Here is a 15,091-nt window from a genome sequence, read left to right on the forward strand (position 1 = left end):
TCAATGACAAGATACTATTAAAAACAGTCTCATTTAGATGAGACAGAAAAAAAGAATTGTGGAGAAATATATCTTCTTCTTTCCCTTTTTTTTTTTTTTACAGTGACTAGAATAGGTCCAACATTCCCAAAGATTGTCTTTAGATGAGGGCACTGAGTAGATAAATTATAATTTTCCACTCTCTGAAAGCAAAAATCCGAATACATTGCATATCATGTAAAGTCCCATAAGGCGTTGCTACAATGTCATTCCCCCTCACTCTGGGAGGGTGAGACCTGTGGGGCCCACACCCTCTGTCGTTATTCTGTGAGCTGGGGGAAACAACACTGAACAACAAAGGCTCTGAAGTTCTGACCTCGTGGAGTTTACGCTAGGGAAACCGAGGACAGACAGGATGGTGAGTAAATAAAAATCATGGAAATTTTAAATGGAGGTGGTAATGACATAGTTCTAGAGAAGACACGTTGAAAAAAACCACAGATAGGCAGCCAGAGTGGGCCTCTGAGAATCTGAATTTGGAAGGGCCCAAAGGCATGAGGTGAAGAAGGCTTACAGGTGTGTGACAAGCAAAAGTGCAGGCTGAGCCCATGCACAGACTACTCTTCTTGCAACCAGCCTTCTCCAAAGTGCCCCTTTCTAAATCCTGACACCTGAGCCTCTTCTGTGCCTGCATCTGCTTCTGACACCCCACTTCTGTACCCGTGATATACACAGGAGTGTGCAGCCACTAACTGAGTGTGGAAAGGGGAGAGATCAAAAAAAGAAAGGACAGTCTGATGCAATTCAGCACATTAAATTCCATAGCTCATATCTGGGCTGTCAGCAGAGAGTAACAAAGTTTTTCCTAGTGAAAATAGTTTATAAAAGAACTGTCGCCACGCACTGCATCATGACAGCGAGGTCAGTAATGGACTGCGTACGTGCTTGTGGCCTCACAAGGTGATAGTGGACCTAAAACGATACTATCACAAAGAAGTATCGTTAGATATGACAATATCTCCAGTACAGTTCTCTCCTTGTGTGTCATGGTGTTATGCTGGCATAAGAAAACCTCCTTGACTGGGAGCTATGTAAAAGCATATGGTTACACACACACAGCTCTCCTACCGGCTCGTGTATTTGCCATACCATGCCTTTTATTGTTGCTTTAGTGCATATTCTCTCTACTTATAAAAAGTGTACTGTAAAACAAAATGCCAGGGGTTGGGGATTTAGCTCAGTGGTAGAGCGCTTGCCTAGGAAGCACAAGGCCCTGGGTTCGGTCCCCAGCTCCGAAAAAAAGAACCAAAAAAAAAAAAAATGCCATAGCAAGCTGCCAGTGACCTCATACATGTCAAGCTGCCAGTGACCTCATACATGTCAAGCTGCCAGTGGCCTCATACATGTCAAGCTGCCAGTGGCCTCATACGTGTCATCTTGTCTTTTGACTGCATTCAGAGGCTATATTGAATAAGTGACTAATGTCCTCAGATTGATGTAAGTACACTGTATGATGTTTGCATGATAACCAAAGACAGAGTTCTAGACTGCAGTCTGTCATTAATCAGTACAGAAGGTGGGGAGGGTTTTATTCTTCATTCAGTCAGAGGAAAGGAAATAATTCCTTTTGAGGAGAAACTCGAATGGGTCACCAGCAGAAGGAAATAATTTCACTTCATTCAGATTCAAGTGCATATTAAAATGACATATTTTTGTTTGCTTTTAAATCTGCAATGACTTCCACATCTTAGTGAAATGAGCATCCTACTAAGAATTTTACTTAACCTCACCCCCAAAATCATCTAATAATGGAGAAGAGATGACCACAATAGAAAGTTAAATGGAAGGTTCTTGGGAATCAGAATCCTCCACTGGGCAAGGAGACAGGGAAGTGACCTACAGACCACCCCTTTCCACATGTGCACCTGGAAAAGATGGTACCATGAAAGCCACACGGGATACCTGGTCAATTTTCCATCTTGTTCTCACCCAACATAAACTTAGCCCTCTATCATCCTATTAGTGACTCCATTGGTCACACTGCCTGGATGTCAGTCTTCTGGGTGCTCTATGACTCTGTCCCTCACTCACCCTTCAACACTTCCTTTGAATGTTTCTTGTACCTACAGGGTCCACTCTGATCACTCTGTCTAAAACTCTAATACTATTCATCACCAAAGCCCCTAATTTTTCCCTCCATTTTCCTCATAAACCCATTGGTGCATTTATTTACTTGCTTAAGATTCCTCCCCCATCTCTACAAAGTGAGACCTATAAGGGCGAATCATCCTCGACTGCTGTATTACCAGCGGCAATGACTAACAGATATACTATAAATATGTATTGGCTGACCAATGGAACAAACCAGCAAATAAAACACTGAAAGTGAATTGAGAACAAGGAAGGGAAATTTAGATCTAAGGAAAACCTTATCATGAATGGCAAAATGTTCCTGCAGTTACCGGCCAGTTCTCTGTAGTTCTTCACAGTCACCGTGGCCTCCTCCTCCGTGGCCTCCATCATGAGGTGTGTCCCCATTCATCTGAACGTTCTCTCCACCTGAGTACATATTCTTCCTAAGCAAGACAACGGGGTGCGAGCAGACATTAGTTTATTGTGCTTGTTGACTTTCATGGCTGGGGTATGCTTCTAAAGACAGAGAACGAAGGCTTTCTCAGAAGACAACCATGATTTCTTATTTTTTGCTAACAGATAATCCTTAAAGTGTTGTCTCGCAATCAGACAGAAGGCTGGGTCAACAAAGAGTTTAACTTCTTGCACACTTACAGGAATGAAACGGTTCCACCTGGGGGAATAGCAGATTTTTCAGGAAATGGTTTCTCCTCAACTACTCTACTAAACGTTTTAACCTGCTTATCCTAAAAGGCCCTTCTTAAGTAAAGTGACCTTTCCACAGACACAGGCAGACCGTCCCCTAAGCATCCCCGAAGAACCCCAGCGACACTTTCTCACATGACGAGCTAAGGGCAATTGTTGAAGGACATCAAAGCATACGACACCTATTCTACAGTGCCAAGTAAATGCAAAGCCAAGGCAAGCCAGCAACTCATCTGAGGCAAAATATCCACGGGGACCAAGGACTGTCACAATATAACCTGGCCCTACTTCTTTTCTGAAATGCAACCTCCTCATGGGCTTGATGTTCCCTGAACACTGCCAAATGGAGAGCAACTTACCTTTTGTCAGATGATGGGAGGCTCTTTGGAGGTTCTATTCTGATTGCCGGGTCCCATTCCCCAGGTGGAAGGACAATGACTTCATCTAAGAACTCGTCAATGCCAGCAATCAGGTCGTGTCTATCTTTCGCTTTGTAAGCGATATCGTGGAACACCTGAAGAGCAAGAGAAGTGCTGATCCAACGAGCAACTTTCTGTATGCCTCACAATACATCACAGCTGAGGAACACACCCACGGTGCGCTCTGACACTCCTATATCTGCGCCCATCTTCCTCCCTATTCAGTGTATTGAGGGGGTACAGGTTATGATCTCAGCATCTAAGTAGAGGTTTGAAGAGATGGAATTTCAAGGGTGGCTTTCCATTCAAACTCTCTCCGTTGCTGTGAGAGCCTACTGAATACGTTTTCAAGATCTCTACTGAAAACCAGTCTCAGGATTAAATATTACAATGAGAATAAGTTTACACTTATTAAAGTTGGGATAAGGAACACACACACACACACACACACACACACACACACACACACACACTGTAGTCCTCTAACAATGGGAGCTGTTCAAAAACAAAGAAGAAAGCCAGTGTTATATTGGCAGAAAGGACAGGGGTTGAAGAAAGGGCTCACATGCCTCCTTTTTAGCAAGGTAATTCACCAAGCAGACAGGGATTTAAATGAGAAATGTCTTGTGCATTTGAGCACATGGTCTCCAGTCGGTGGCACTGATTAGGGAAGTAGGTATAGCCTTCCAAGAGGGAGTATATCACAGGATGCAGGCTTGGAGCTTAAAGCCCCACTATACATTTTAGTTTATTCCCTCTACTTTGAGCTTGAGTTTGATGATATAAAAACTTAGCTCCCTGTTATCTACAGCCATGCCTGCCACCTGCTGCCATGCCTCCTCCCCACTCTGGTGCTGATAGACTCTTATCCCTTTGGAGTTATAAACCTAAATGAATGCTTTCATTTTTCTATACGTTGCCTTAGTTGTGGTGTTTTAACACACAACAGAAAGGCAACTAATACAGAGAGCAAAAATGCCATGTCTTACACACATCAAGGAGGGGTTTCAGAATGCCATACAATCCTTGTCTTCAGTGTCCCATTCTTCTGAGTTGAGGTGAATGACTTCTCAAAGTCAAGCCTTTTATCTTTATAAGTGAATTCCTTTTTATCATCCAGAAGAGAATGTGGTCCCTGTTCAACGCCCTTAACCTATGCTAAGTCTGTCTACTATATCTGTTCTCCTAGAAGGTCATTTTTAGGTGTTATCAAGCAAATAACGCTGGTTTGGGGGTTCTGGGTTTGAGGAAGAGGCAATACCCAGGACAAGTACGTCCTCTGCAACACACATGCCATCTCTTTGCTAATTTTCTCTGGCAGATAGAGTCAGCAATGCATCTTCCCAGCAAACCTTGGTGGGAAATATTGGCACTGTCAACCAATGAGACGTAAGCAAAATAAACCTGCAAAATATCCACTGAAAGAGGCCCTCATCGATATCAAAGGACCACTCTGCATACATCACAGGTGCTCTAAAACATCCCTACCTTATACTAGGAAAGAATTGTAAAAGAAAATAAAACTATCAACACACAAAATTAAACAAATCACCCAACTGAAATAAATGTCCCCTTGCGTGGGATGGCAGAGCTGTCTTTTATTCCACAGGGGAGAGAGCCTCCAGTTCTACACTTGACAGAGAAGACTGACAGATGAAGCCAGGGTACAAACAGCACTTTGAGAAACAACAAGCACAAAGCCGAGAGAGCACAAGCTGATATCCCTGTACTCCAGGGGCAGGCCTTCTACCTCAGACTAATTCAGAGTTTGATCATAACTAAATATACTTATTAATACTAAAGCTACGTAGGCGTGTATGAGATGCCTACTGTAAAGCACTGGTTAGAAACGGTACTTAGTGCACCACAGAGGTACACTGTGCCTCCCCACAAAATACAACCACAGAAGCAAATGCATTCCCATACCTTTTTTAAAAAAGTAGCATCTATTTTCTTACGCATTGTTTGATAAAAGTCATCATTTCTCAAATCATCATTGGACATATGAGTTCAGAGAGGTGATGAAAGAGATAAAGTTAATGGAATGACCGTGAACTTCTCCAGTAATATTTAAACATCAGTTTTTAACAACCGAAAATACATAAGGATCATATCAAGGTAACTGCATACAGGTCATTTCAGACAGTGACAATCTGTTGGTATTGAGAATACTCAAAATCCTGTATTCGTTATGTTTTGCAACATATAATTAATTTTTGTTAATCGTCATTGTATCAGACAATTCCAAAGTGTATAACGGAATTAAAACTTCACACCGTAATCTATAAATACGGAAACTATATGCAATTCATTTATTTCAATTTTTAAGAAATTTAGAATAGTTTATAGATACTTTTGCTTAGGAAAAAGGGGAAATGCATTTATTCCTATATGTTTTTAGAATCTAACACAAAAACAAAACACATGGCTTACTTTTAGGAAGCTGTCCTGCCTAAGAAAGCTCATTTACCACAAATAACTATGTCAGTCTGAGAAGAACCTCACAGCCACAAAAGAAGTAACTAAAGAGCCCGTGATGGACAGTCCAGTTTACATCAACCGGAATAGTCACGTATCCCTTTACCCGACTCCCCTACCTCGTCAGACATCAAGGTGGCGATGGCTCTTCCGATCTCATGGTAGGACTTGGCTTTCCCCTTTGGACCTAAGAGAATGAACAAGAACCTAGGGAAGAAAGAGAGAAGAAAAGGTTGTAACGCACATTTCGTCACACTGAGAAATCATTATCTTAATTCATCACCGTGGCTCTAGAGGCTCTTTATTGCGTGTGCATGAATGTGTGCATTCACGTGTGTCCATGCGGAGGTCACAGGTCAGATGTCTTCCCGAATACCACTTCCCTTCCATTTTGTGATGGGATTTTCACACATTATCTGGAACTCAGAGATGGAGCCAGACCAGCAAACCCCAGGAATCTTCCTGCTTTTGCCTGTTTAGTGCTGGTATTACAGGCACACGCGGCTACACCTAGTTCATTACGTGGGTACTGGAGATGTGAACCTAGACCCTCACATGTGTGAAACAGCACGAGCTGGTCTGAGTGTTCTACCCAGCCTCTAGACCTTACCTTTAACCCAAAGAAAGAAGTGACTCTAAGGTATAAAATAGCACCACCACGAGGTTTAACTAAAGGAGAACCCCAAGAGCCTTCTTCCTTGAGCAGGAGAAGAGTTTCTTGTCCTTTTCACAGACCGCTGATCTCTCTGTGTTAAACTTTTCTTTGTCTTCACTTCTGCTAACTTTGGGATCTGCGGTGCAAGTGTGTGAACGACATTTAACAGCAGAGACTTGTGCACTTTCTGATTTCTCTGACTTCCCTGTACCCAGTACGGGCAGTGACAACTGCTCTTCTCCATATTCTTGGGAAATGGTGCTGCTATTCAGCGGAGTGGGATTCAGCAGAAACCAAACCTTCACAGGTGACGGGCACACTGATAGAAAGGCGAGAGAAATATATAAGAGATGTTAAAAATTAAATAAATAAAGTACCATTCGCAGACGGTGAGAAGCCCTTGTGGGTACCCTCGTATTCTTTCCCTGATTTATTTTCTTGATAATAGAAAGGCATTGCTTCAGAGCAAATGTGTCCTGATATAAGCAATGACAAGCCTGTTGTTTTGGAAGCAATGCATCTCTCACCATGAAGGTGAAGACGTGTGTCGCCGCTGAGGAAGGTGGCGCCTGATCAGTAAGTAAGAAAGATGTACAGAAGGTGACACTGGGTAAAGGCTTGCCTCACCGTTGCTCATGCATTACCTAACAGGGAGAAAATAAAGACAACACATACGACAGCATCATACGTTTGCACGGCTTCAGAAAACCTGGAAGCACACCCGTCGCCTTATTCGAGTTCCCACACAACCTTCTGCAAAGCAGAGCTCATCCCGTTTAAGGGCAAGGAATCTGGGGGTGGAGAAGATGGCAGGTGAGCCCAAGGCTTATGTCTAGCAAAGCACAGGGCTGAGCACAGAGCTCAGTGACAAAACATGAGGCTGCTATGAGTGATGCTTGGGCTTAACCGACAGGGTCAAAACAACAACACAACCAGAATGACTGAATATGGTGGGTCCACCGGCACCTTAGATTCCATTGCTCCCTTACCGACTGTGGGGTGTCGCCTGTTCTTCGATACACCGGGGCTGTGATTCATTAGACAAACCCAATCCCACAGTCATTTTCCCACATGGCTCTTGGGAAAAGAATTGTGGATTCTTATGTAGCCGGGGACAAGGAAGAGGAGACAAGAACTGATGGCACCAGGAACCATTTAGTAGTTTACTTCACTGAATATTTAACTCCCTAACTCACTTTAAAAAGAAGAGGACTGACATCAAATGCTCCATAAATGGATGTCACCATCTATTCCAAAAATGGTCCTAGCATTTTTTCTCCATTTGTAAAATTCACTCCAAAGATCTCTTTAAAAAAGAAACAGAAATTAAAACTATAACCATCCTCCTTAAAAGTTCCAATATTCAGATCCTGTTATCAGAATAACCATAAAACCACCCCATGCTTATCTGCCTGTCCTAGAGCAGAGGCGAGGGAGGCTCACTGTGTAGGGGTGCCCCGTGAAGGACACAGCAAAGGCAACTGGAGACTCTGAAAGGCTGCCCAAGACTGAAAGTGGTCACTATCAGAGCCACACTTCCGTTCTTCCACCACCTCCACTGATGCTTGATACAGCAATAAGCCAACCTGGGCGACAACACAGAGTCCTTCTTGGCAGCAAAGGGTTTGATGGTGGTTTCTAAAGGGAGTGCTCACTAATCTCAGCACAATGCAGGCACAGATATTTAGCCACTGAGGTGAAGTCGCATTCAGAAAAGTTAGTACTGGTTACATTTACCAGTTCGGCTAGCCTGTCTATCGAGGGTCGTGCACGGCAGAAATGGCAGTTTTAGGGTAAACAGGCAGATTGTGGGTATCACAGAAGAAAGATGTCTTGACACTGGCTCCTTTGTTTAGTATATCTGTATTGGACTTCTCCTGTCTGGCCCTTTTTATTGTTTTTATGTATCTAGATATTAACTTTTCAAATAATACACAATCATTGCTAACCCTTGCCTGGGCCACTTTGTGCATCTCCCATCTTTCTCCCATGGCCGTGAGCTTCTAAAGACTCACTCTGGAACTGATATGTAGATTCACTCTCAGATTGGACACAAGGTAACAGAACCTAATTGAATAGTGGGTTCTCTGTGAGGAAACACTCTTGATCAGTAACAGTCCTCAGACGTCAAACTAGGCAGGGAGGAGGTAACTGTGGAACCACTTTGGACAGAGTAACGGAGCTACCAAGTTAACACAAGGGCAAACGTTTTCTATAAAACGTTTACTGTTTGGTCTTTGCCCCATAATACCAAAGGAAGGAAGTAATAGGTTAGTGTGGTGATAGCTACAACATGTACTAAAACAATAAGTCAGAGTGCAAGAATTATATTGGCCCAATAACCCGGATGGAAAGGGATCTAGGTTAAAATAAAAAATCTCTTCACTAGGAAATGTCATCAGGTGCCAAGTAGAAATAACAGAATGACCAAGTTGTAAAGGGTTTTGTATTACCTCGGTTAGGAACAGGCCGGAGATCTACTCCCAAAGTATCATAGGAAGAACTCTGGGCGTTAAGTGTACATCAGAGTCTCACTGTAAGCTAAGAGTTTCAACGGGAGGATCGGAAAGCTGGAGCAGCTTCTAATGCACAGCACCGTTGCCATGGATATGAGGAGAGGGGAGACCTGAGAAAGCTGGGAACAACCCTGAAAGCAGAACCCTCTCTGCCTAATGCCCACCCCCTGCCCTTTCACCCCCAGAGAAGCAAAAGCTGCTACAACATTTACAACTGTTGTACATCCTGCCAAGCTCAGCTTTCATAATGTACTGAAAACTGCCTTCATGATGCAAGCTGGGTTTTGTCAATGCACAGAACCAGAAGTTTTCACCAGAAGCCTTTCTCTTTATTAACGAATCACTAGTGAGCATTGCATTTGTGTGACTGGACATGAACACATGTTGACAGCTCAGGAGGAAGAACATGAGCTCATGTTACTACGTTTGTTCTACTCACGCACAACTACAGACGTCAGCATTGGAATTTATAATGGTTCCAGTTGTCTCTGAGTCCTCAGGAGGCCCCTTCCTAATTTTGCAAAGTTTTGCAAGTAACTAATTATGCCTGCAGGGGATGCCTCTGGCATACTTCACAACAACAACAAAAAAAAAAACATCAGCTGATTCCTGTCCAGAACTAGGGGCCTATACTCACATTCTCAAGATTATTAGAGGCAGAACAAGTATGGAATCAGAAAAGGAGTCAGCCTTCCTGAAGCACTTAGTCTTTTTAGAAAGGATGCATTCCCCCTTCCTCATCAGATAACGACTATCTCCTCTATAAACCCAGCAGGTACCCATCCCTTACCCCCTTCTCTGAAGCAGCAGTGAATCAAGCAACCCATTATGCAGCTTTGGAAGATGTAGCTAAGGTGCAGCTTCACGAGGACCACACACCATCACTACCACCATGGACAACAGTAAAGCACACAGAGAGTCCATAGCAGGGATGTTATCTCAACCCCTCTAAAACATTATAATGCTTTAACATGATTAAGTACAAACTACTTCTCATAGGCAAGTGATTATAACATGCAGTATGTATTAATTTATAAAATGCTAAAGAGAAACACTGCACTACTTAAGACTCTAAAGCTCACTGACTGGCCTTTTATCTTAGACCATGATCCAAAGGAGACAAAACTTGTTTACACTTGCTATTGCTTCTTACCATACCAAAGTGGATTATCCTAACCTCTCTAAGTTGCCCCTAAACTTTGGCTATAGAGTCAGAAATGTGACGTGACATTCTACTACTAGCTAATAGCAAATCTTCCCATTTATCGTGTGTGTATGTGTGTGTGAGTGTGTGTACATGTGTGTGTGTGTGTTTGTATGTGTGTTTGTGTGAATGTGTGTATGTGTGTGTGTTTGGATGTATGTGTGTGTATGTGTGTGTATGTGTGAGACCGTATATAAAGTGATATCAAGAAAAGTGCCTGCAAAATATTAAAAACACCGTAAACACATTCCACCAAGTCACCAGACATCAAAGACTAGTGTGTTTGACATGAAAAGCCAGGGTCACCCCTGCACAGACACCTACCTACCCAGTGACTGACAGCCACAGCGCTGCACGTAAGAGGCTACCATGGACCACAAGAAGTGAAGTAAACAAGGAATTCTGAGAGCTGAGCTAGGAAGGACAGCAGAGGGCCAAACTCTTGAGATTGCCCACCACAGGAAAGACAGTAAAACTGTTTCCCAGGAAGAGTGGTATTAGCACTCACAGCATAACCCTCCTCCACATCTAAGGGGAAACATGACCGTGAGAAGACGTGTGTGATAAAAGACTTTACAAGTATGCCTGCAGAGCAACGGAGCAGTGTACAAGTCAAAGTCCAACACGGGGTACAGACTGGGTCGTTTACAGGAACTACAGACAGGGTAAAGACAGTGACTATACATTCCTTGTGGGATTTCCATTATTGCATTTCATAGGATGCAGCCATTGTAAATACATACATGCATACACACACACACACACACACACACAGAGAGAGAGAGAGAGAGAGAGAGAGAGAGAGAACGCTAAGGAGCCTCTCCACTAGTGATTACAGTTTACCCTGATCCAGAAGACAGCAAACAGATAAAGTATTTCCTGGAACAATATTAATATCTGAGGGTATATCGTTCAGATTACAGCTCTGAAATCGTTTTATGATATTGAATTACACCTCTTCACTTCTCTAAAATAAATGGCTTCGCTCCTCTCTCCCTTCAGATGATGCCATTTTTCAACTCTAAATTAATACTTCGCCCTGGTGCAGAAGAAAATGAAGAAAAGAATGGGCCAGACAGGAAGGAGGTGGTAAGAGAGACACACAAATGGCCATGGGTTCCGGCTTCCTGGATGTGTATCACTGTTTAAACAGAGGCCCTTAAAATATTTTTTATTTGTAGCTTCCAAAGAAAAAAAACGGTAATAAAAAATGCAAGAGCAATCTTCTTTAACACTTCTCGGCATGTTTTCTCTTTCAAGCCCTAGTAAAGTTAGTGCAAAGACATAAATAAAGCCACTGGGGCACTGAGCTGGACTCCAGCCATCCTGAGTCAGCGGCTTGCTAAGGTGATTGCTCAGACAGAATTGCAAGCCTCCGCCGGAATGTTATAGAAAACACCAATCACAATTAGCCCATTAATTGCACAGCTGTGACTACCTCTTCGCCAATGCTGCATGCCCGGTGTCTGCCCCAGGTATTTAAAAACCATGGGTGGGAGGATGCCTTCGTGAGCAGGAAGACTGGCTGAGCTGAAAAGAGCTTCGGGACATTTGCTTCTCATTTTCTCCCTAAGCCAGCTCAGAACAAACCTTGAACCTCTCATCACCGTTGGTTAACCATGCTCAGATCCTCTGAGTCCAGTGAGAGGGATCTACAGCCCTTCCTGTTCACGTGTAGAAACTACCAAGAAAAAAAGAGTCACCTAACTCTACCCTGGGTCCCACGGCAAGCACATTCCTCCCCCAAATCAGGTAGTAATTTCCTGATGTCAATCTGAAGCTACAAACTCCTCTGTGGCCTCATCCTCAGCACAAGTCTAAGCGAGGTTTTAGCATCTCTTCAGCTAGTCTTGTGCCTAAGTCAAGCGTGCAAACCACTAAGTACAGCTTCAGAGATAGCTGGCAGGGAGGCTTCTAGAATGACTTCTAGGGTAAGAACAGTAGAGCGTCACGTGATCATAACACAAACAAACACTTCCTTTGAAGGCAAAATGGCATGCTTACTATAAAATGTATGGATTTAAGTGCTTAGGGTGGTGGTCAAGTCTTTACAAAGAAGCCCACTTAGGCATGCATATGCATCTATGTGTTGGTGCTTCTACATGTGTGAGCCCAGTCACACTTTCCTGATTAGACGAAAGAAATAAAAACATCTACGACCTCTGAACAACTTACTCATTGTGCCATTTCGGACAAGGTATTTAAACTCGGCGTCTCGACATGGCTACTAGAGTTTGCTTACTAAAAGTCTTATCAAATGATTGTAGAGAATAGCCCACAAGAAGAAGCCGGCACAGAGGCCAGTCGTTTACTATCACTGCCATCACTATTACTGTTCAAGTGACATGTAATTTAAGAGCACACCTGTCAGCCAGCCACTATTCCAGATGAAACCTCTCCAGTGCACAGTGCACCCTCGTTCCACTGGTTCTGGAACCTAAGAGGCATGGCATTTCCCTATAAGCACCCTGTGAACCCTGGTTGGAAGGAGAGCAGCTTACCTTGTGGGCACAGGCACCTCAGTCAGGGCACCCAGCATGACAGCCTGCTGTAGACGAACAAAGGCAATGAAGGGAGTGTCCAAGAAGTCAACCTCCCCAACGAGCACGTTGGAAGCTTCTGCATCACGGGGCAGTTTTTTCATGAATTTATTCTTCAGCTGCACGGAAAGGGCAAAGAAAATAGAATTTATTTCAAGAGAGAGTAAGAAAGTACACCATATACCTTACTCCTAGGAAACCTCTTTAAATGAGTCTTTACACAGCAGCCCTTGGCCAGACATTTGCATATTATGACCAACTATTACATTATAGTAAACATTTATCTGTCCCTTCAAAAACATACGAAGGGTGCAATAGCATACAATACATTAATATTAGTGTGCAACACATCTTTTTAAGTGATTTATTCACTCACTCAATACACCATTGAGACTTCACTATCAGAAAGAAAATGATCTAAAACACAGGGCTAGCAGAAAGAAAGGTCCATTTCATATCCTGCTTAGGGGGATTACTACCTAGGGGGAAATAAAATACGATTTAAAATACGATAAAGACTAAGAAGAAAAATAAGACAGACAAGAAAGTTCTACTTTTCAGAGTTGTCAATGAAGGCATCTGAGAAACACATCTAACAGTAGAGAAAGGGCACAAGCCCTGGGCAAGGTCCTACACTGAAACACTATGCAAGTAAAGGGAAAGCCTTTGAACAACAAGGAGGTTGTTAGCTAAAGGAATAGTGAGAAGCCAAGTGTAGGAAGCTAAGAAGCAAAGGCAAGAAGAAGAGCTAAGCTGCACTTATGATGGGCACCATGTCATCAGTCACCAAAGGCTATGGGAAAGGGTGTCAGAAGGTAGGAAGATGTCTCCTATGCGAAGTGATCATGACTTTGGGAGCCACCAGTATTGAAGGCCACAGAACAGAAAATCACAACCTTGAGTGTAAATATAGGCTAAGAACAGCATAAATACCCAAGCCCTGGGCCCCTCTGTCCTTCATAGAAATAGAAGGTGTTGCAGAGGACAGTGGCACAGAGACGTGAGAAGAGGAAAACCAGGACTTAGCAACAGCCAGCGAAGGAAGGCCGAAATGATGACCAGGTATTTGCAGCTGTATGCTAGGCTGGTGGAGGTTCCAAAACATGAAACTTAAAAGAGTGGACCAGCTCCTTTTAACTCCTTACTATGAGAACCAGGTCTGTTGTTGCCCACCTCCCGAGATCTGCAAGCTGTGTGCCCACGATTTCCTGCTTAGACTTTTGCAGTTAGAGAAAACAGCAATGGTCTCCAAATGAAGGGCTACTGAATCTTGGTATTCTCACCCAGTACATGCAAGATACTGGCAGCAGCATCATCACGCAAGGCTCTGGATGCAAAGCCAACAGAATGCCTACAGAAAGCTCAGGGATTCCTATTTCACCTCCCCATGGTTCTTCCCTCACGGAGTTCTTCCCTGGAACTCCCTTGCTTATGAGGCTAGACACCCTTGGACCTCTCAAGGCCAGCATAGGACTGGCAGGAGTCTCCCTACAGTGTTTCCCATCTCAAAAGCTCTGAGCAGCCTCTGCGCAATAGCCATAGAACCCAGGCATCCACAAGAGAAGGTGAAGCACTGCGTGAAGAGGAAGAGCTGGAGTCGGATTCAGAGGACAGAGTGAAGGGTGACCTGAGCAATATGGAGATCACCGAGGAGCTCCACCAGTACAGACTGAGAGGCACGGAGAAGAGTGACAGCGACAGCAGCAGCTTGATGAGGAGCGTCTGAGTGACTATGTGAATGCGGACCACGGCCTGTACTTCAACCACCACAGGTCAGTGGAGCCCCCATCTAAGAGGCGTTGGGAGCAGCGCCAGGCAGAGATGAAGAGCTTATATGGGAACAGTGCTCCCGAGATCCTGGCCATGGAGGCGGCAGTGCAGCTGAGCTTTGACAAGCACTGTGACAGAAAGCAGTCGAAGTACTGGCCTGTCATTCCCCTGAAGTCCTGAGTCCTGGGCACCGGAACCCCAGGCAATGCCTCACCATTCCTAATTTCATCTCTCATGGACATTTTCAGAGAAAAAGGCCTGTATACCAACATGGCGGATACGGTCTGTCAACCACTTATTGTTCTGTCAGCAGAAGATATACTGTTGCCAGCACGAGGAATGTTCACTTGACATGTGTACTGCACCGGCCCTAGGTTTTCCCTGCAACAGTCCAGTTCGTTGAAATTATTGCCTAGAGATACTGCCTATTGTTTTGCATTTTCACTTTCCTTCTTGAAACCTTCCGGAACGTCATAAAAGCCTTAAGCCACATGTCATGTATTGCTACATTTTTTTTTGATCAGTTGTCATACAGCCCATGCCAGCTACAAACTCTTTAAATCTTCCTGCTTCCACCCCTCAAATGCTAGCTTGCAGGTTTGCAACCCTACACTGGGCTCCTGTCCACATATTTTCTCTGACTGTAGCTCTTTGGATGCCTCTGAAAATGATGCAAGTGGCAGTAAGACAAG

The 15,091-nt window shown here is 43.8% G+C and overlaps 1 protein-coding gene and 1 pseudogene across 7 annotated transcripts in view; one reads left to right on the forward strand and one right to left on the reverse strand.

Moving 5' to 3' along the window:
• The window catches only part of Slc4a4 (solute carrier family 4 member 4), a 450,971-nt gene that overhangs the window by 97,591 nt on the left and 338,289 nt on the right, over positions 1-15,091 (reverse strand). For all 7 annotated transcript variants that reach the window (XM_087584435.1, XM_087584437.1, XM_087584438.1 and 4 more), the window contains 4 exons: positions 12,591-12,748; positions 5,834-5,921; positions 3,177-3,331; positions 2,442-2,555 (listed from right to left, as the gene is read on the reverse strand). In XM_087584435.1, the coding sequence (XP_087440561.1) occupies positions 2,442-2,555; positions 3,177-3,331; positions 5,834-5,921; positions 12,591-12,748 (515 nt within the window). The remainder of the gene's footprint in view (positions 1-2,441; positions 2,556-3,176; positions 3,332-5,833; positions 5,922-12,590; positions 12,749-15,091) is intronic.
• LOC134481884 (gem-associated protein 8-like) lies at positions 13,871-14,579 on the forward strand (annotated as a pseudogene).

This window comes from Rattus norvegicus, chromosome 14 (assembly GCF_021556685.1).
Source record: "Rattus norvegicus strain SHRSP/BbbUtx chromosome 14, alternate assembly SHRSP_T2T, whole genome shotgun sequence".
Classification (NCBI taxonomy): domain Eukaryota; kingdom Metazoa; phylum Chordata; class Mammalia; order Rodentia; family Muridae; genus Rattus; species Rattus norvegicus.